The sequence below is a fragment of the Ictidomys tridecemlineatus genome, chromosome 2 (genome assembly GCF_052094955.1).
Source record: "Ictidomys tridecemlineatus isolate mIctTri1 chromosome 2, mIctTri1.hap1, whole genome shotgun sequence".
NCBI lineage: Eukaryota > Metazoa > Chordata > Mammalia > Rodentia > Sciuridae > Ictidomys > Ictidomys tridecemlineatus.
The window spans coordinates 5,941,677-5,962,800 of NC_135478.1; the positions used below are offsets into that span (position 1 = coordinate 5,941,677).

General features: G+C 42.0%; 2 protein-coding genes and 1 pseudogene across 2 annotated transcripts; 1 reads left to right on the forward strand and 2 right to left on the reverse strand.

The window, feature by feature from the left end:
- The first annotated feature begins 3,974 nt into the window (after positions 1–3,974).
- LOC144370715 (olfactory receptor 7G2-like) lies at positions 3,975–6,723 on the forward strand. The gene is made up of 2 exons (XM_078031613.1): positions 3,975–4,000; positions 5,778–6,723. The coding sequence occupies exons 1-2, from the start codon at positions 3,975–3,977 to the stop codon at positions 6,721–6,723; spliced, it is 972 nt and encodes a 323-aa protein (XP_077887739.1).
- Positions 6,724–10,811: 4,088 nt separating this feature from the next.
- Positions 10,812–11,782, reverse strand: LOC101969496 (olfactory receptor 7G2-like; annotated as a pseudogene).
- A 7,869-nt stretch (positions 11,783–19,651) lies between these two features.
- Positions 19,652–20,590, reverse strand: LOC101969791 (olfactory receptor 7G2). The gene has a single exon (XM_013361443.2). The coding sequence runs from the start codon at positions 20,585–20,587 to the stop codon at positions 19,652–19,654; it is 936 nt and encodes a 311-aa protein (XP_013216897.2). The 5' UTR covers positions 20,588–20,590.
- Positions 20,591–21,124: the final 534 nt, after the last annotated feature.

The window sequence follows — 21,124 nt, forward strand, 5'->3', positions numbered from 1 at the left end:
CATGATGACTTCTATTTCCACGCCTTCATGGTCTTTCTCCGTGGTCTAGGGTCTACAGTAAGTCAAGATGACAGGATTCCTGTTGGGCCCAAATGTGTCAAACTTGTCTTAATGCATATTTCTCAAAGGGTGAGGTCAATAATCACCATGTGCATTATGACTTGTCTTGAACTCTCACTTTTTCCATTTTTGTCTAACTTTGTAAGATTTGACTCATGATTCCAATGAACAGAACACACTTCGTTTGCTAATGTTTCACAGAAATGATGCCTGAAGCCCTGGGCTGCTGGTTTTTGACAATTTCATTGTGGTGCCCTCCAAGAAAAAGGCAAACTGTAGAAGGTGATCAGCCAGGAATCTACTGAATCGTACCTGTGGTCATATGTGGAGAGTTGGCTCCAGCAATTCTTACAGTTGAGGTCACCTGAATCTCCTTCAGATTCAGTCTCATGTGAGGCAAATGCTTCCTATTCGTAGTCTAAGAAACAACTAGTGAGAGCTTTTAGTGATTCACTGCAACCTCGAGATAACAATAGCATCCTCAACATTCAGTGCCTTCTTCTGTGAACTTGGCATAATTAGATGCTATCAGTGGTTTGAGATGATTTTGACATAGTCAAGACTCATCAGTGAAGTAACCCTCAGTCCTAATAGGAAAAGAGAAGGCTAATAGCAAAATGCTCATCTCACTATGAGATAGAGCAAAGTAGAGAGGAAGTGGAGAGGAAGAGGAGAAAAGGGGGCACATAACACTGGAGATACAAATGGATTGGTGCAGCCAGTAGCTAATCATTTTGCCCTACAAAAAATCCATTTTCATAAGATTATAGTGTGTTGTAATCACTGTTTTAGAGATCCCTATACTAAAAAAAGTGCTTCCTTTTGACCTTGTTAAAATTGAAAATCTGATAAATGAATTCCATGCCTCATGGTTGCTATCACCCTGCTTTGCAGAATCAATCATGTTGGGTTTTGTGGTTATCCATTCATTTTCAAAATCCCTATTTATGAATTATGACATTAAAAATCAGAGACACTGTAGTGTTGAAATATTAGCATATATTTTTCTGCTCCTGTGAATCAGGTTGTTTGAATCTTCTCTACGGCTTATAAAGGAAATAAAAAATTTATAAACCTGGGGTGAGCCTATTGGCTGTAACAGTAACTACTCACCTTTGGTTAGTTCCAAAGGTTTTTTCCATTTTACTTACCCCAAGCAGATATTCCTGCACTTCCACATCATTCCGCAAATATTTTTACTTAATCTGACAATCTAAATGGTGTAGAGAATCAGATGTGACTGCGAGCTTGAAAACATAATGCTTATTTTTTTTTATTGGTTGTTCACAACATTACAAAGCTCTTGACATATCATATTTTATACATTAGATTGAAGTGGGTTATGAATTCCCAATTTTTACCCCAAATGCAGATTGCAGAATCACGTCGGTTACACATCCACAATTTTACATAATGCCCTATTAGTAACTGTTGTATTCTGCTACCTTTCCTATAAAAAAAGAAAAAAAAATAAAATAACTGATCAAAAAGATAAAAAAAAAGAAAAAATAATGCTTACTGTCCTTGATGGGGCCTGCCTGCAAGCAGGATGTCCTGTCAAGGTCTAGATAAGGTGACGGCAAGCATACTTGCACAGGAGATGTTTGTTGTCTTTGATGGGGCCGGTCTGCAAATGGGAGGTTCCCTCAAGGTTTAGATAAGGTAACAGCAGACCTGCTTGAAAACTAGGTGTCTGCTGTCCTTGGGAGGATTTGCTCGCAAACGGGATGTTCTGCTAAGTGGGCTACGAGGGCACTGAGAAATTTTGTATCTGTTCTTAACAAAGAGCTGAGCTGAGCATGCTCCGGGCCAAGAGTAGATTAAGCCATGAGAAGCGGGTCACTTCTGATTAGAAAGGAAGACTTCTGTGTGTTATGTTTAATTAGCTGAAAGACCTGACTTATTGCTGTTGGAAGGCTGCCTTCTTTGTTCACAATACTATAAAAAGACTGCTGTATATAATAAAGGGGCTTTTTTCTTCTGCTTCTTCAGCTTCTTCTTTCTTGCTCACGCTGACTTTCGAGTGAGTTATTTGCAACAAAATGGTGTACAGTATAATTTAATTAACTTAAATTTCTCTTACAAAGGGAATCACTGTCACTTCACATAGAACTGGACTTGTTGTCTGTCTTTTGAAAACTGTGTACTATGTTTCCATTGAGCTTTTTATCTTTTTAAAAAATTAATTCCTGATAGTTCTTTAAGTAATCTGTAATAGCGGTCCTTTTTTCTCTTTATACATCACAATTTATTCTTTAGACATATGTTTCCTTTATCATATGTTAGTGTATTTAGTAGATACGCTAAAGTGTTTTGATTTAATTTGTCAATTTTTTTGTTCATATATTTCCTTTTTTAAAAAAATTATGTGTTTTAATTAGTTTTACATGATAGTAGAATGAATTTATGCACTTTGATGTGTCATACATAGATGGGATATCATTTCTCATTTTTCTGAGTGTACATGTTGGTCATGCAGTCACATATATACAAACAGTAACAATGTCTGTTTCATTCTACTATCTTTCCTACCCCCACATCTCCTCCCCTCCCATCACTTTCCTCTTTATTTTGTTTTTCTGACAGCATTTTTCTGGACCTTACTGCTCAGAGGTGTTGGTACTGAAACGCCTACTTTGAGAACACAGTAGTAGTCTTGCCTTTCCCACTGGAAGATGAAGCCATGGAAATTTACTTTTCCCTTTGGTGTGAGAAGGGAGTCACATTCATTTTCATTACTGAGCACCCTTCATCAGACAGCCCAGCCTTCACTGTAACTCCAATTCAGCAATGAAGAAGCGCCGTGCTCAGGTGTCCATGTTTCCTGGACTCTCTTTTCTAAAGGGGCACTGCTGGATCTCTCCCTGCATAACCTCACGTCCTTGACGACTGCAGCCAACAGTCAGCAAAGCTGAGTTTCCCATGGCAACAAACAATCCCTAGAGATTTTTAGTTACGATCACAGAGGTACCTTGTCCTCATATCAAAGTATTTTCTGTTAATTTGCTTTTTTGGCAATAATATTGATAAGACTCTTAATTTATATCTATGACCTCTAATTGTTACTTGCAATGTGTTTATGTGCTACGACTCTGAAGTTGCAAAAGTGCAGTGGTAAAACTCTAAAAAGAAAGTGACATGTCTGTTGTAGTCTATTCTGACTACAGATAATATATTAGAAGCTTTTGCTTATGGAATGCCAAAGAAGTTCAAATTTCACAGAGCCATACAAAGGCTCAGCCTTAAAAAGTGGGTATTTTTATGGTTCTTTCAGTACCAAATCAGTTACTAGACAATGAGATATTAAGACAAATAGTCTCCTAAGTATCTCACCCATAGGTCCATTTGGCATCCTCGTATATATGCCTAATAGACATTTAAAAAATTAATGATTTTAAGACATTTAGTCTTAAAATCAGCATTTATATGGGACTCATGGTGTTGACCTTCCCGTGTGCTGTGCCCACACAATTTCTTTGATGGCGACTCCCTTCTTCCAGGTGCTGAGCAGTTTCTCTCACTGAGCATCAGCCCTCATTCCTCTCTTTCCTGAACGCCCTAAGCACCTCATTGGGAAACCCCATTGTCCACACTGTTGAAATGTGCCCGGCATTCAGCGAAAGGCCTCATCTCCACCACTGCTGCTCTCTCTCCGTCCCTCGGGTGCGCACCCTCAGGGTTTGTGCAGGAGACCAAAGGAGTTGGCTAATGAGGAGCTTTGGATATTGAAGCCCCAAGGGCCACGGAGATGACAGTCTGCCTGTGACCCCTACTCCACGCTGGCCCAGGTGAATATGTGGTCCCCTGGCCCTGGGCTCAGCCGCATCCTTTCCGCACAGGAGGCAGGTGCTGCACTGTGTCCGTGTCCCTGAGAACAGAGCTTCCACCTTTCTCCTTCGTTGCAGGGAAGAGCCATGTCAGTGCTCCGTGTTGGCACCAGGTAATCTGAAGCCTCCTGGTTTATGTGTCCCTGTGGGGCCAGGTCTTTGTCTGTCAGTCCATCTGGGGCAGTGGTGAGGTAAAGACCTGAGGAGGAGCAGAACTAGGTCACCTGCAGGGTGTCCGCCTGACTGTGCCTCCTCTGCACAGGTTTGCCACCTCTTGTGCCCCAGCACCGAGCGGCCTTCCTCCCACTAACACCTCACTCTGCCCTGGGTCTAGCGCTGCCTTCCACACCCACAGCACTCTGCTCCTGCCATGGTTGTGATTTGCTCTGGAATTCTCTAACCTTTTCTCTCATTTACTTTATTAAGGACAAAGGTCTGTGGCCAGCTTCTAGTAACTTTTTCCTTCCTGGCTCATAATTCCCTTGGCAGAGCAGGTCTTTAACTTTAACAGCACTGCCTCCTGTTCATGAAAATACTGTGGAAGAGCAGGTGGAGAACAAGGGCCATCCCAAGGGTGATTCAGCTTTATCTTGGCATTAACCTATGAAATGTTAAAAAATAGAGGAGCACAGCGTAACCTGAGAACTAAGCATGCATGTATGATTCAACAGTGTGGACGTCTCGCCACCCATGATCTTTTCATAAAATAACAAAATAGCAGGCTTCAATGTGACAAAGAATCTGTGTTCCACTCCATTCTCTTTCCTTTTGCAGAAACAAAAACTGTTTTTGATTAAATTGTCCTTAACGTGTTATTTTAAATTCATTTTTTCTTTGCACTTTTTAATGTGTGTATCTTTATATGGAAGTGTGTGTACATGAATATAATGTTCAATAATTAAAATGACCATCAGTCAGAGAAAGGAAAATTAAATTGTGATTTAATAAGGCATTGGAAAGGTAGATAAGGTCTTGAACAAGAGAAAATTGTACCAATACTGAGAAGTGATTAAACATGTTATTTTTTCCAAATAACAGAAGATCATGTGGTTTACATGAAGTTTCTGTGCTTCTAAAATGTTTTTGTTAGTGCCTTGTAGTTAAACATAAGAGTGAGATTCATTTTGACATAGTGTTACACGCATGGATTATGATTTGCTCCATTTCAAGACCCAGTACTTCCTCTGTTCTGCAAGAACAGAGAATAATGTATATCAACTTCACTATTCTGATTCTCTTGGGGAAGAGAAATGTACATACTTCTATTATTAAGGATATGGAAAATGAATACATGTTACTTATTTTTCAACAATAATAATACAAATAAGGCAATATCTATTAATTGAATGTGTATGGTGCACACCCAGTTCCTCATTCATAATAATCTGTATTTTGAATACGTGAGATGTTTTCATAATTAAAGAACAGAGCCTCTGAGTTGGAATCTTTTAAAAATCCATTACAATTTGTTTTATTCATTTTAATTATATCTGACAGTAGAATGTATTTTGACATCATATGTACATTGAGTTGAAATCTTGATTGAAGGTGTTGTTATGGATTTTGGTATAATGTTGTCTGTTCATTCATTTACTGTTCACTTAAGGATTGGAGAATTTTCAAGGAAAAAGCTACTTTTTAGTTGTGTGTTTACTCCTATTAGTTGGACAGAGTAGGGATGGAGGTGGTATTTAAGGAGTAAACTTTGAACAGGCAGAAAGTTGGGAGAGTGGAAGTGAGAAAGACAGGAGACTGAGACGGAAAGGAGCAGGTCTCAGGAGGTGAGAAGACTGTCACCTTACTTCACCTCACAACGCAGACTCTGTACTTTCCTATCACAGAGGCTCATGCATCCGTTATCTGCCCCATCACCTGTATCTTCCCCATCAGGCTCTCCAACAGCACGGAATTAGAAAAGCAAGCGGGCACAGTAGAATTCCTCCTCCTGGGTCTCTCAGAGGATCCAGACCTGCAGCCCACCATCTTTGGACTGTTCCTGTTCATGTACCTGGTCACATTGGTTGGAAACCTGCTCATCATCCTGGCCATCATCTCTGACTCCCACCTCCACACCCCCATGTACTTCTTCCTCTCCAACCTGTCCTTCAGTGACATGTGTTTCATCTCCACCACGGTCCCGAAGATGCTGGTGAACATCCAGAGACACAGCAAGAGCATCAGTTACGCAGGCTGCCTCGCCCAGGTCTGCTTTGTCCTGGTTTTTGCTGGAATAGAAAACTCTCTTCTTGCAGCAATGGCTTATGACCGTTACGTGGCCATCTGCCATCCACTCAGGTACACAGTCATCATGAACCCCCGCCTCTGTGTCCGGCTGATTCTCTTGTCCTTGACCATCAGCATTACGTATGCCCTGTTCCAAAGTTTGATGCTACTGAGGCTGTCTTTCTGCACAAACCTGGAGATCCCCCACTTCTTCTGTGAAATTGGTCAGGTCATCAAGCTGGCCTGTTCTGACACCCTCATCAATAACATGCTGGTATATGTGATGACTAGCCTGCTGGGTGGTCTTCCTCTCCTTGGGATTCTTTTCTCTTATGTTAAAATTGTGTCCTCCGTTCTAAAAATGCCATCATCTGGGAGAAAGTCTAAAGCCTTTTTCACGTGTGGGTCTCATCTCTTAGTGGTCTCCTTGTTCTATGGGACAGGTCTTGGGGTGTATGTTAGCTCTGCAGTCACAGACTTAACCAAAAAGAGTGCAGTAGCCTCCGTGATGTATTCTGTGGTTCCTCCAATGCTGAACCCCTTTATCTACAGCCTGAGGAACAGGGACATGAAGGAGGCCTTAAAGAAACTCATTCAAATGTCTTCCTTATGATGAGTTCTGTGCTTTGTGCTTTCACTTCTAAAATGAATCAGTGTCCAAAGAGTTGGATATTGAGCCAAAGAGTTCTCTTCTACCATTAAGGTCTTAGGGTGCAATGCTTAGCCCCTCCTTTGCTCTGTGTATTTCTGCTAGTATTTGGAAACTTACCTGGGTCTTCAATAGTTTGGGATTTTGAAAACTCATATGACATTTTTTGAGCCTAATTTCATGGTCAGCTTCCATATAATATAAATAAAGGGTTCTTACTATAGTGATTTGGGGGTATTTCTTAGGAGGATGTGAGTGACAGCAGGGAATTAGGACGAAGGATGGAGCTAAGTATGCATCTCAGTACAGGAGGAGGACTCGCCTCTACCTCAACCCATGTACACGGCCATTTATGGCTTCCCCAAAAGATTGCAATCTGAGTTCCTGTTTTATAACTCATGATACTCTAAACTTTGTCTCTAAGGCTGATAACTACCCTGTCAGATTCTGTTAAGCTGTTAAGAGGTAACTCTGCAGAGAATACAGGAGCTATGCAGTGTCGGTCAACAGTGACAGCAGGTCAGCTCAGTGTCCTCAACCTGCTATTTACAGAGCAAAGCCACACCCACTAACCTTGGCTTCCTCTTTCACCAATTTGGCCTAAATTCCAAGTAGCAGAATGTGACCTAATGATGGGATGTTTGAATTTCCTGAATGAGGATGGCTCTATTAGCTCACACCATGAAGCTGATCATCCCAAGTTATTTAAATTTCACAAGCTGAACCTCCACACACAGTGCAACCGCTTTATTCACTCCTCCACCTGTTAGTTTCACCCTAACGCTGCTCCCCTGGTCGTTGAAAACCTGGCTCAGTTCCAGGGGTCATACGCCTACATTTTCCAGAAAACAGAATGCAGACTCTGTTTTCCTTAGGTTATGATTCAACAGAGAGCCAGCCATCTCATGGAGTTATTGAGAAAACATCCTTTCACGTATCACAGTCCAGAATCAGGATCTTTGCTCCTTTGTAAACTAATCACTGTGAGGTGAATGGGGCGGTATTCTGGGGTCCCTACAATGACAGACTCACCCATTTATCTACAGCCTGTGAAAGAGGACATGGAGGAGGCCCAAACTCACCAAGGCATAAATCAATACATGAATAATAGTAATATTAGTAATAATAATTAATAATAAATAGAAGATAGTAGAGTAGAATGAGCCAATCAGGAGAAGGAAGAAAGGAAAGGGAAGCTACTAGGAAATGAACTGAATCACGTTATATTATGTGCATGTCTGAATATGGCATAATGAATCTCACTACTATGTATTATTATAATGCACCAATAAAAATGGTGAAACACTCATTAGATCATCTTCTACCTTGTTGTTCTTGTGTCACTCGATTTGGACGTTGGCTTGTTATTGATCGCTTTCTTCTGTACTCATGAATGAATGTCAGCCTCGGTCAACGGGGGCTGCTATTGCACAACACTGTAGCCTGGGAAGGTTCAATAGTGGACATTTATTTCTCTAAGGACTGGATGTTGCAAATTCCAAGATCCAGGTGACAGATGATCCAGACCCTGGTGATGACTCTTCTTGTGGTTTGTACACTGCTACCTGTTTGTGGTGTCTTCTCTTAGCAAGGACAGGAATTTCTGCTCTCATCTTCTTGTAACAAGGCCATGGATCTCAGGGTGAAGCTCCATGACATCAGAAAAACCTTATTAATTTAACAAGTCCGACCTCCTATAGCTATCAATGTGGGAATAAACTTAAATGATCAGAAAAGCTCTGACCTGTTGTAAAAGTCCATTTGTGGTTAAGAATAAAAAAGGCTTCAGAGCTCAGTATTACCATGGCAAACTTAGTTTCAGCTGACTGATGTCCTATAGTGATGAAGGGTTGTGATTTTGGAGCACAACAAGGTATAACAGTACCATTGCTCAGAAAAGACACTCCAGAAAACATCGACCTCTAAGTGAAGTTTATTTCTGAATTGAAATTACAGTGGACAGATGGATTATGTAGTCAAAGGTGCTTAAGAAACAAAAATGAATTTGATTCCTTTCTTGGGTCAAAGGGAAAAATAAATTTCATGTGGTTTCAGCCTAAATTGAAAAAGATAAAACTAAAAATTCCTTATTGGGGAAAGGAGAAGTTTCAAAATTGAGACCTCCTGACCACAGAGCATGAGGGGAAGTATTCACTAATTAAACCATGGGAATGCTGCACACCGTGGCCAGCTAGTGAATACCACAAGGTACAAGCATAACACGGCACTGTCCTAAGTAAGGAACTGCAATCTTCTATATTTATGTATGCGATACATATATAGGATGACTCTTCCAATTATATAAAGAACAACTTCAAATTGCCTTTTTAAAATAGATGAACAATTCAGTGGATATATCATAGATACATACTTCCCAAGAGAGAGAAATAAATGGACAATAATATGTGAATGCACTCTAAGCCTCCTAATGCGATAAACAAATTAATCAACTGCCATTTGCATCCTGTAGATTACCAGGGTAATTTAACTATTAGAAAATAATATGGAAAATCAGGAATATTTATTGAGAAGGTAAATTGATTCAACTACTTAGCAGATCTTTCAGAACTATGCAAAAATGAAAATCCACTCCACTACAACCCACAGATCCACCCCTCTATAAAACCACCTTTTTTTCCCACGTCAGACATGGAGAAGAATATTGAAATGACTTTATTTACAAGAGAAGAAAAGAGATAAAACATTTCATCACCATCAAAAATATTCCTCAGTTTTAATGTCACTGTAACGGGCATAATCTTATGGAACATTTGGAATAAGAGAGTAACTGCCATACCCAAGAGCACAAGAGATTCTGGGGCAAAGGGATGAGAGTAACAGGGAGACATGGAATCCATCCACTAAGTTTGAATTGAGACACGTGAAATGGAAGCACTTTTATGTAATAAATTGCACAGTTATATCTGCACTGGAGATGCAAAGGTATTAGAGGTCTATGGGAATGACAGCTGTGTAAGGGAAAAACAGTCAAGTACCGACCACATCAATTCCATCATGACCTGTGTGATTCCCACATGTTGTTTTCTGTGCTTTCTCCCTTCTGGAATCACTTGATTCCCTGAGAGCCCAGATCATCCACTAATGCTCCTCCTCCACAGATCCCCTATTGCAAACAAGTGCCTTGCAGCAATTTGTCATGTAAGTTAGTCACAGTGGCTGAGACGGCAGCTGGACACTGAGGGCCACAGCTCCATGCACCTCAGAGATGTGATCTGCTTCACCCATGGGAAGGTCACCCACCAGTGACCCACGGAAGGACACTCAGTTTCCTGTCTCTGAGATCATGTCCAGGTGTGACACCTGATGGCAGCACGTTCTGCAATAACTTGGGGACCAAGAGAACCAGTCCCAGGATGTGGCCCCTTCGTGGAGAGAATCACTCTCTGTTCCAGTGTGTTCCCTGTCTCTGAGTCATTGCAGGAAAACTCGTGTTACTGTTTGAGCTCTTTAACAATTAGGTTTTCTCTTCCTTATTAGGAATGAAGACATCTTCACTGATGTGCTTCATGACCAATCACACCACTGACATCATCTAATTATGCAAATGTCATCACCATGAAGCTGAGGGTGGTGGATGCTAATTCCACCTTAAGTGGGCATGGTTCGCCAGGACAGGTCTCAGTGTTTATTTCCCAGGTCATGAAGGTTTACTACTTTGCCTCACATTACACTAGAATGTACTTCTATTGGCCCTAAACACATAAGCAGGCAGAAGTTATATATAAAATATAATAATAACTTTGTTTAAATTTTTCCTTGCCATCTCTGAACCTCACATTACCTACAGCTGAGGATGCAAAAAAAAAAATGTTTAAATTGGAGCCTTGTCCACAGGTTCTGCATCTACAGAAGCCAAGCAAGGAAAGATTATTTGGAGAATTGAGACAGAGAGCAGGACAAGAGCAAAATTAGGTTTAAGCCAATTTAAAATGGACCTAGTCATTATTTGATCATTATAGAAAACTATGGTTTCACAGAAGGTTCACAAAGAAAATTGTCAATTAGATTTTCTTTAGAAACCCAAATTCAATTCAAATAAAGCATAATAGAAAAGAAGCTGTCCTACTAATGAGCTTCCTCAAGGCCTCTTTCATGTCCCTGTTCCTTAGGCTGTAGATAAAAGGGTTCAGCATCTGAGGGACCACCGAGTACATCACTGAGGCCACTGCAGTCTTTCTGGGGGAGACAGTGACCTCAGAGCTAATGTACACCCCAAAAGCTGTCCCATAGAACAGGGAGACAACTGACAGATGAGACCCACAGGTGGAAAAGGCTTTATACTTTCCGCCAGATGATGGCATCCTCAAGACAGAAGACGCAATGTGAGTGTAAGAGAAAATGATCCCTGAGAGAGGAACACCACCAAATATGACAGCTGCGATGTAGATAAGGATGTTGTCAATGAACGTATCCGAACAGGCCAGCTTAATCACCTGAGCGAGTTCACAGAAGAAGTGGGGGATCTCCAGGTCTGTGCAGAAGGACAGCCGCAGCACCATCAGAGTGTGCAGCAGGGCGTCCACAGTGCTGATGCACAAAGAGGACAGAGTCATAAGGACACAGAGGCGCAGATTCATGATGACTGTGTACCTGAGTGGATGGCAGATGGCCACGTAACGGTCAAAAGCCATTGCTGCCAGGAGAAAGTTTTCCATTCCAACAAAAACCAGAGCAAAGTAGACCTGGGTGAGGCAGCCCGCGTAACTGATGGTCTTGCTCTGTCTCTGGATGTTCACCAGCATCTTGGGGACCGTGATGGTGCTTAAGGAGATGTCAGTGAGGGACAGGTTGGAGAGGAAGAAGTACATGGGGGTGTGGAGGTGGGAGTCAGAGCTGATGGCCAGGATGATGAGCAGGTTTCCCAGGATGGTGACCAGGTACATGGACAGGAACAGGCTGAAGAGGAGGGGCTGCAGCGCTGGGTCATCTGTCAGTCCCAGGAGCAGGAATCCTGAAACCATTGTTTGGTTTCTGGGCTCATGTTCTTGGTGAATCTCAAGGAAAAGATGGGGTGAAAAGATCATAAAACATATGGACTGCATCAGCAACATTATTTGGGAAGATGATAGCCTTGCAAATGCTCAGTCCCTCCATCAGACTCACTGCCAATAAACCCTGTGGATGAGGGCTGTCAGTCTAAGTTTCAACAAGCCCTTTGGGTGCCTTTGATATGTGCTGAATTCTGAGAACCATTTATTTTTTCACATTAATACTGTGAACACAAATGAATGTTCAATCATTCTCCTCTGCCACTCTCTCCTCCCTTCCCCGTTCACTCACTTCTCCTTTCTCTTACCTCATTCATTGAGACATTTGTTTTACTGAACACCTACCGTTGCACATACTGAGTTGAGTGCTGAGAATAAAGCAATGCGTAAGGCATGGCGTTTCCCTGAGAATTAGTCTGTGCCTTCAAGCAAACAGTAAGACAGGAATGGTGGTGTGATCTCTCTCCTCTTGATCCAAAGTTCACCAACTTTGGATTCTCTCAGAGTCATGGGATGATCTTGTCAAACTGCTGACGTGTTAGTCCTCACTGCCACTCCATCTTACCTACCCATGAAGACCCCTGAGTCACGGGAGGTCATCTTGGGATGTGGGATGTGAAATGGGTGCTTGGCTAAGACCAGGACTGAGCTCCAGTTGTCTGACTGAGGGGTCGACTCTCCACTAAGCTCTGCTAGTGCTCTGGATAGCACAGAACTTGTATTCCTCCATGGTCACTCAGATCTCATAATCTACCTTTGTAATTTTAATATTTCTTCCAATGCAAAGCCTTTAGACATGACCTGGCCCTCAGTGTTTGGCCACCTGTACCCGTGAAATTAGTTGTCGCAGGTAGATGGCATCCATCCAGGTGGGCATGAGCAAAGGCTAGAGAAGCCCGCATCTATACCAGAAGCTCAGAAGACTCGCCCATGGAATTGCAAGTTCTCTCCTTTGCAAATAATTCTGTGAGAATTTGGGCAACTGTTCATGAAATTCTTGTTCTCATTCTAAGGGAGTTCTTTGCCTTAAGGTAAAAAGCATCAAAATGAGAGAAATTTGGAGTCCATAGACTCCTAAGAAAAGAGGTGAGACTACATACAGCTGGTTCTTTGGAAAACAGAGACCAGATAACACAGACATATTTATTAGGTACTTTTAGGATGTCAGGTTGCTCCTAGGATTGTGCTGGCAGGTAGACCTATTGTCTCTGTCTACATGGGGAGACAGCATGTCTGACTGAGATTATCATTAGGTGACACATTGGTGTAACGTCTCACACTCTGAATATGATCCAAGCTCCCAAACCTGCTTTGTGAATGGGAAAAAGCTTCATTTAACTGCATGAACATCCTGGATGTTCCATTTGTACAATGGGGACTGTGATGGCTGTGTTCATTAGGATGTATTCATAGGTTATTAACCATCACCTTGAACATCGTAAATATTTGCCTTTCAGTCATGTTTCAGTGAAGCTTGAGGAAAAAAAAAACTGGGGAAGAGAAGTGAATAGAAAGAAAGCACACAGCTCAGTGTACAGCACGTGGGAACTTCACACCCCCACTTTTCAGGGGCCCTTTATTGTTTCTTTTTTATATTTATTTTTAGTTATAGTTGGACACAATACCTTTATTTTACCTATGTATTTTTATGTGGTGCTGAGGATCGAACCCAGAGTCTTGCAAGTGCTAGGCAAGCGCTCTACTACTGAGCCACAACCCCAGCCCCCTTTATTGTTTCTGACCTGAATATTGGAATAGGGCACCTTTAAAAAAAACATTTTTAGTTGTTAACGGACCTTTATTTAAATCATTTATTTATATGAAGTGCTGAGAATCAAACCCAGTACCTCACACTTACAAGACAAGTGCTCTATCGCTGAGCTACAATACCAGCCCGAACACGGCACCTTTTACTCCTCAGAAGGAAGCAATGTGTCAGGGCATGTGAGGCGAGAAGAGAGAAGGAAACCATGTCTTACGTGGTAAATGCAAACCCAGCATAGGAGTGCTGCTGTGGAAGGCTGGTCATGGAGGAGCAAGGAACCAATATTCATTGGCATTGCACTTGGGATTATACATTTAACAACATAAATGAATTAAACAATAAAGGATATGGGTATATGAGCCACACCTAAATTCACTTCCAGTGCATGTTACCTGGCTGGCTTCAAGAGGAACCATGTTCAACGCCTCATCTGTGTATTGGTGGTGGGCGATGCACACCCAGGAAGTGCAGACAGACTGACTGGGTTCGCAGGTCCTGGTCAGGAAGGGTCATGTCTCTAGGAGGAGGCTCCAGTGTTGCTTCTCCACTGGGCAGGGCTGTGGATTGGGGTGGCCACAAGCCGACTCTATGCAGTCTCCACACCCCTGGGGCTCAATATGCAAGCTCCTTGTTAGACTAGCAATTTCACTGCCTTCTGATCCCTGGGGTGCATATCCTTGAAGACCAAGGAAACAGAAGGGAAGCTTTCAGGCTGCCTTGTCCCCTGGCCCCAGAAGCCAGGTGCAGATCACCCAGTTCTCTCCACTGTTTCTCTTCCCCTCCATCATGGTGCCTTGCAAGTGAGACCCGTGGCAGTTTTCCAGTAAACCCCAAATATATACTTACCAGCAAAGAAAATGTAGCTATTGCATATCAAGTAACCCATTTTTCTTTTAGATGTGAAAATATAGTTTGTGAATATGGGTATTACAACCCTGATCAAAAATACAACTAAGAGGTTATAATAAAAAAAATACTCAGAGGCATCTTTTTAATGTCATTAATGATTCCTGATTCTTAATTTTCATTTTTTATATGTTGATCAGAAGATTCTAACCTATGATTAATAATGATAAAAAATGATTTTTTTAAATCATTATTAATTGTAGCAAGTATAGACAAGGATACTATTTCCTATAGGCATTTTACAAAATCCTTTTCTAATTGCATTACAAAGTATACTTTTATTCACATTAAAGGACTGTGAGACAAAATTACGGTCTTCAACTTAAAATAAGATGTTAATTCAGTTTCAGAATCTCTAAAAGGCAACAATAAGCAGATGTGTCCAGATGCTCAGTAGATTTGAATATATATGCACCATCATTTAATAGGTGGGGACAGAGCATCACAGTAGTGTAGATTTTAAAACCATTTACACTTAAGGACCTCAATATTTTTATATGTTTACCAATTTATTTTGCTGCAGGTTTCTTGCTTCTGAATGAGTCTATAAAACCTTGCCCTGTGGTGTCTTTTTTCATTCTCTAATTCCTTTTCCTTAAAAATATAAAAAATAGATGAGATTTTCAAAGACCTCAGTGACATTATTAAGAAAGGTGAATTTTTCCACGTATCTTATAAAGAACAGTAATAGGTAGAAATATACTGAAATTTCCAGGTCACTACAACAAAAAAATTGTTTCGTATTGTGGTGAACAGCCCAAACCAAAGGGTCTTATAGATTATGTCCTTTAGTGAGAACATTCTTCCTCCTTCCAGGCATTGAGGACACCGTGTCCTAGAGGACCTGAGTGGCCCGGGCACGGGCAGAGCTGCTTTGTGGGAGAAACGCGGCTCCACTCGAGAGTGGAGCACTGCCAGACCCAGGACCGCAGACTTGGATCACATGACAGTTTCAGGACAACCTTCAAGGAGGGCCCTAATCCAGCCCAGTGCGGCTCGGTGGGTGGGGTGGTGACCTTCTCCACCAGCAGGAAGCAGAGTCAGCAAACCCAACTGAGGAGCAGAGACCTGAGTGGAGACCGGCTGTGGCCCTGTGAGAGGAGAGGCCAGGACAGAGCCTCTTTGGACAAATTCAATAAAACATGGGAGGAGAAGAACTGGGGAGAGGGAACATAGAGAGCAGCTTGGAGAGGGTTTTTGTAAATCGAGAAGAGAATGAGGTTGCAGTTAGAGCAGGATGAGCCGTCAAGAGGCCACTTTCATTTTACTAAGGGAAGTGCACATACAATGACACTGAGGACATCATCAGACTTGGATGTGACCTTATATTTTCCCCTGCTGTGACCTCTAAGTACCACATTAAGATCACTGAAGTGTCCCCAAGACTCCATCACTTGATTGACAACTTCCACCTGAAGAGAGCGACACACAGCCTGACTTTAGCTCTCACTGTCTCCCATTCTCTGACCACACAGGTCCTATCTACCAAGTGGTCGTGTCAAGCTGGACCAGAGCACTTGCTTCCCCAAGCCTGACGGGTCTTGAGTATTATTATTATTGCCAGGGATTGAACCCAAGGGCATTTAACCACTGAGACACATCCATTATTTTGTTATTTTTTTTTTTTAAATTTTGAGACAGTGTCTCGCTCAGTGGCTTGCAGCCTCCATAAGTTGCTGAGGCTAGCTTTGAACTTGTGATCCTCCTGCCTCAGCCTCTGAGCTGCTGGGATTACAGGTGCGCACCACTGCACCTGGGTCTTGAGTAATATTTTGAGGAGGTATTCTTTTCAGTAATTTCTTGAAGATTAAATTTGTTGAGGTGACATGTTGCTTCCATTTTTTTTTCCAAAATAGAGGAATGAGAGGAAAAAATCACATGGAGGATTCCATACACCTGCAAAAATAGCAGCAATTGTTCGAGTGTCTTAAGCTGAAACCTAGGAGAACAAATATACCATCTACCCATATGAGTGCCCCTGTTGCTGGTGCAGCTGGTGAGGACACCATTGAGGAAGATTGAAAGAGGGGAATGGATGGCTGGACACCTCAACACCTCTTACAGATGAGGAGGAGTTTTAAGTATTTAAACACAAGTTATATAGCAGGGGCTCACATGTTGAGAGTGAAGTCCTTGCACCATAAGGCAGGAGCCAGGATTGATTCAGGAACTGAGACATTTGAGAACGTCGTCTTCTTTCCTAACCTGATGCTGACTGATCCCTCATCCTGAGAAACCCTGGTTCCGCGGTCTTTTTCCATGATGTTGATCAAGCTGTTGCAAACAAAGTGGTGAATATACATAGATCTGTGGCAGCAGCCCAACGAGGGGATGTGTTTGAACACCACTCCTGAGACACTTTGACCTCTGCACACCAGCATCTAGAACTCTGAGAACATCATCATACACATTTGTTTGTACACAATTCTCATCTTTTTTTCCTTAGGTTGCTTTAGAGTCATAACAACCTGTACATACAATATCAGGAAGACTGACACAACCTTCAACTCAAAACTAAAATGTAGCTGTAGAAGACAGTTACAGTGTATAGTTTTAGTTATACATAGTATATATAGATATTGTTACAACTAGTTGTTGCACAGTTATACTTGAGTTACATGTATACATGTGAGTTATACATATAGTTATATGTAACTATAACCCAATTCTGTGATTTGTATTTATAATAAATAATAAAAGTAAAAGAGGTGACACTGTGAGTATACAATAAAATGCAACCATAGTGGGTAATTCTAAGTATGGCTAAGTGAAAGGTGAACATGATTTTGGATATTAAAAAGAAGAGTTTCTAACACATTTCCTCTAACCAAATTGACTAAAAAAAGCATATATTTCATCACTTTTTAAAAGAATTTTTGAATTTCACTATCAAGTATTCATTCAAAGTAATATAATTTATACTTTTACACATATGTATACAAACACATTGAGACACACACACACACACACACATACACACACAAACACACAAAGAAGGACCTACATCCAAATTTTGGGTCTCTATTATCAATTTTGTTGCAGAAAATTTCAAAGTATCAGGAAAGCCATTAACCTGGGTACAAGGCACTTGTTTGTTACCACGCTAAAATTGGTCTTAGCTGGCATGGTGGTGCTTGGTGGCACACGACTATAATCCCAGTGGCTTGGGAGGATGAGGCATGAGTATCACAAGTTCAAAGCCAGCCTCAGCTAAAATGAGGCCCAAAGCAAATTATTTAGAGACAAGGGCTGGGGATGTGGCTCATCTCTGGATTCAATCTCCAATACCAAAATAAATAAAAATTAAAATAATATAGTTTTACCTGTCTGAGGTGCGGCAACAATGAAAGTCTGTGAGATTCAGGAAGAGAATTCACAATATTCACATAAATATTGTGAATTAACGATAGTAATGCAGCATGATGGACATATCGCTCACGTGTTTTACTTCAGAGAGGAATCCAATGGCCCATAATACATGGAAAGGCTCATAATCTCCTAATATCAAACTGTAAGTGAACTGTTACACCCTTTGAATTGTCAGAGCAAATGGAAGTGTTTGGGGGATGATGCCGAACCCCAGAATACCTAAGGGGAGGGTAAGTTGGTTCAATTCTTTGAAACTACCCAAACGTGAAAACTGTTCTACTACAGCCAGCACTTTCACACCAAGTATGTGTCCCAGGGCGTGGGGTTCAATCTGAGGGCACTGGCCACGTGTGCCTGTACAATACCACTGAGCTACGTCCCCAGCCCTAAAACTATTTTTTATTCACTTTGAGAGTCATGGTAGAGAATATTCAAGAAGTTTGTCCAAATAGCAGAAAAATGGACACCAAACGTTGTTCCACATCAGAGAAGCTACGTATGTTTAATGTCACCATATATAATGTGTAAAAAATACAGAGCACCCAAATCAAGAAATAACTTCTGAAACCAACAAAAGGGTCATTTATGAAGCACGAAGATGAGACTTGCATGAAAAATTGGAATTCATTATGTGACATGTTGTGCAGGGTTGTTGTGAGGGTGATGAATATGGATTGGATTGCTGTAAAAATGACAGTTTTTCAGGGCAAAAGTGACCCAAATCTGGCAATCAGATACTGACTTCATCAAACCAGTTTCCACGGTCACAAAGCCTCCTCCTGGGTTCTGTCTTCTCCACTCCTGTCTTAGAAAGAGCCATGGGATTACATTTAGATCCCACCCAGATGGTCCACTAAGTGCCCCTTCTCTGCCAACCCTCTTGTTCCCAACAAGCAACACTCATCGTTCATCCCACACTGGGATCACAAGTTGACATAGTTTGAAGACCACCATGGAGTCCACCCCAGAGATGCCAGTGGTTGGTACATGGAGAATTCCCTACCCAAGACACCCAGGAGTGGGCTCCCAGACTGTTGCCTGTGGCATCGGGTCCAGGTATGACAACTGCATTTGCCAACTTCATCGGAATTGAGTGAATGAAGTTCTGCTCTCTGTGCCAGCATATTTCATACCTCTGATATCTTTGGAATGAAAGTTTTTTCTCCTTATTGTCACAGCATATTAAAATCATGGTTTTTTAAACTTAAGAATGAAGATATCTTCATTGTGGACTTCAAGTATGTCACAATCATCTCAAACCACTGATCTGATCCAATCATGCCAATTTTCTAGATAAGACATTGAGTATGGTCAATGTTGTTTTTTCTACAGAAGCATATGGATGCCAGTAGCAGATCTCAATTATTGCTTCTGAGGATATGAATGTCCACCAATTTGCTTGCATTAGATTGACACTGGGATGCAATTCTAATGGCCCCAGCTGTGATCAGTGGAAGCGATTCGATTCTCTTAATATGGCCAAGCGTTGCTTAAATACCACCCCTATCCTGCCATCCTTCACTAACTTGCCTTCTTCTGAGACTTCAATGCAAAGAAAATTCTCAGACTGGAATCCTTGCTTCAGGGCCTGCCTCTGTGGAATCAAAGCAACAAAGTTATCTTTGGGGAGAGAAATCATGTGGCAAATACCACAGAACTAGACAAAAAGCCACGCCAGGATTCAGGGTGATTTAAAATCCACTTGGCCATTATGTGAGTTCATTAATTTAGAAGAGTATAGTGACAGAAGAGTCAGGAATTATAACTCATCACACATGTTTTCACTGTTAACTATTCTAGAAATCCAGTTCAAAAAAAAAAAAAAAAAAGGGCAAACAACACATCATAGAACAGCTCTCCCACTGAGGAGTTTCCTCAAGGCCTCCTTCATGTCCTTGTTCCTCAAACCATAGACAAATGAATTCATCAACTGAGGGACCACTGTGTACATCACTGAAGCCATTGCAGTCTTCCTGGGGGAGTCAGAAACTGCAGAGCTAATGTACACCCCAAAAGCTGTCCCATAGAACAGGGATACAACGGACAGGTGAGACCCACAGGTGGAAAAGGCTTTGTGCTTTCCTTCTGTTGATGGCATTCTCAAGACAGAGGACACAATGTGAACGTAAGAGAAAATGATCCCAGAGACAGGAACGCCACCAAATAGGCAAGCTACAACATAGATAACGATGTTATCAACGAAGATATCCGAACAGGCCAGCTTGATGATCTGAGCAAGTTCACAGAAGAAATGGGGGATCTCCAGGGCTGTGCAGAAGGACAGACGCAGCACCATCAGAGTGTGCAGTAGGCCATCCACAAGGCTAACCAACAAGGAAAACAGCATCAGTAGTCCACACAGCCAGGGGTTCATGATGACTGTGTACCTGAGTGGATGGCAGATGGCCACGTAGCGGTCATAGGCCATCACTGCAAGCAGACAATTTTCCAAGCCACCAAAGACTAAGACAAAGCAGACCTGGGTGAGGCAGGCCGTGTAGGTGATGCTCTTATTCTGTGTTAGGATGTTCACCAGCATCTTGGGGATGGTGCTTGAGCTTAAACAGATGTCAGTGAGGGAAAGATTGGCAAGAAAGAAGTACATGGGGGTGTGGAGGTGGGGATCAGAGCTGACGGCCAGGATGATGAGCAGGTTCCCCAGGATGGTGACCAGGTACATGGACAGGAACAGGCTGAAGATGAGGGGCTGCAGGTCTGGGTCCTCTGTCAGTCCCAGGAGAAGGAATTCTGAAACAGCTGTGTGGTTTGTGGGTTCCATGTTGGTGATAAATCTGAAGGGAAAGAAAGAGTCAAGGGCTGGGTTGTGGCTCAGTGGGAGAGCGCTGCCCAGCATGCATGGGTTTGATCCTCAGCATCATATGAGAATAAAATAAATATTAAAAAGAGTCAAGATATAATAAAACATAAAGACTCCAGTGAATGGAATCTGTTACTGCAGAGAGATTGAGGCAGGCAGAATGAGAGCTGGTGCGTCTTGGTGCTGATCCATGAGAACATGCCTGGGAAGAAGATGTTCCACGGGAGCCGAGTGGGCACTGCTTTCTCTTTATCTCACTTATGTTCTTTCTTGTTGCTTCTGCAGGGTGAGATTTTCATAAAACACTGCACTCACTTTCTGACCATTAATTAGGGGGCCCTGTGCTCCCTGATTGGCTCCGAGAGCAATGAGGTCGAGCATCCTACCTGTACACTGAAGATGGAAGGTGTGTCCTCCAGACGTGCAGACACACTCAGTGAGAGACTGGGATCTTCGTCTTAAGGTTCATCTCTGGGAGGAGGCTCCGGAGGTGCTTCC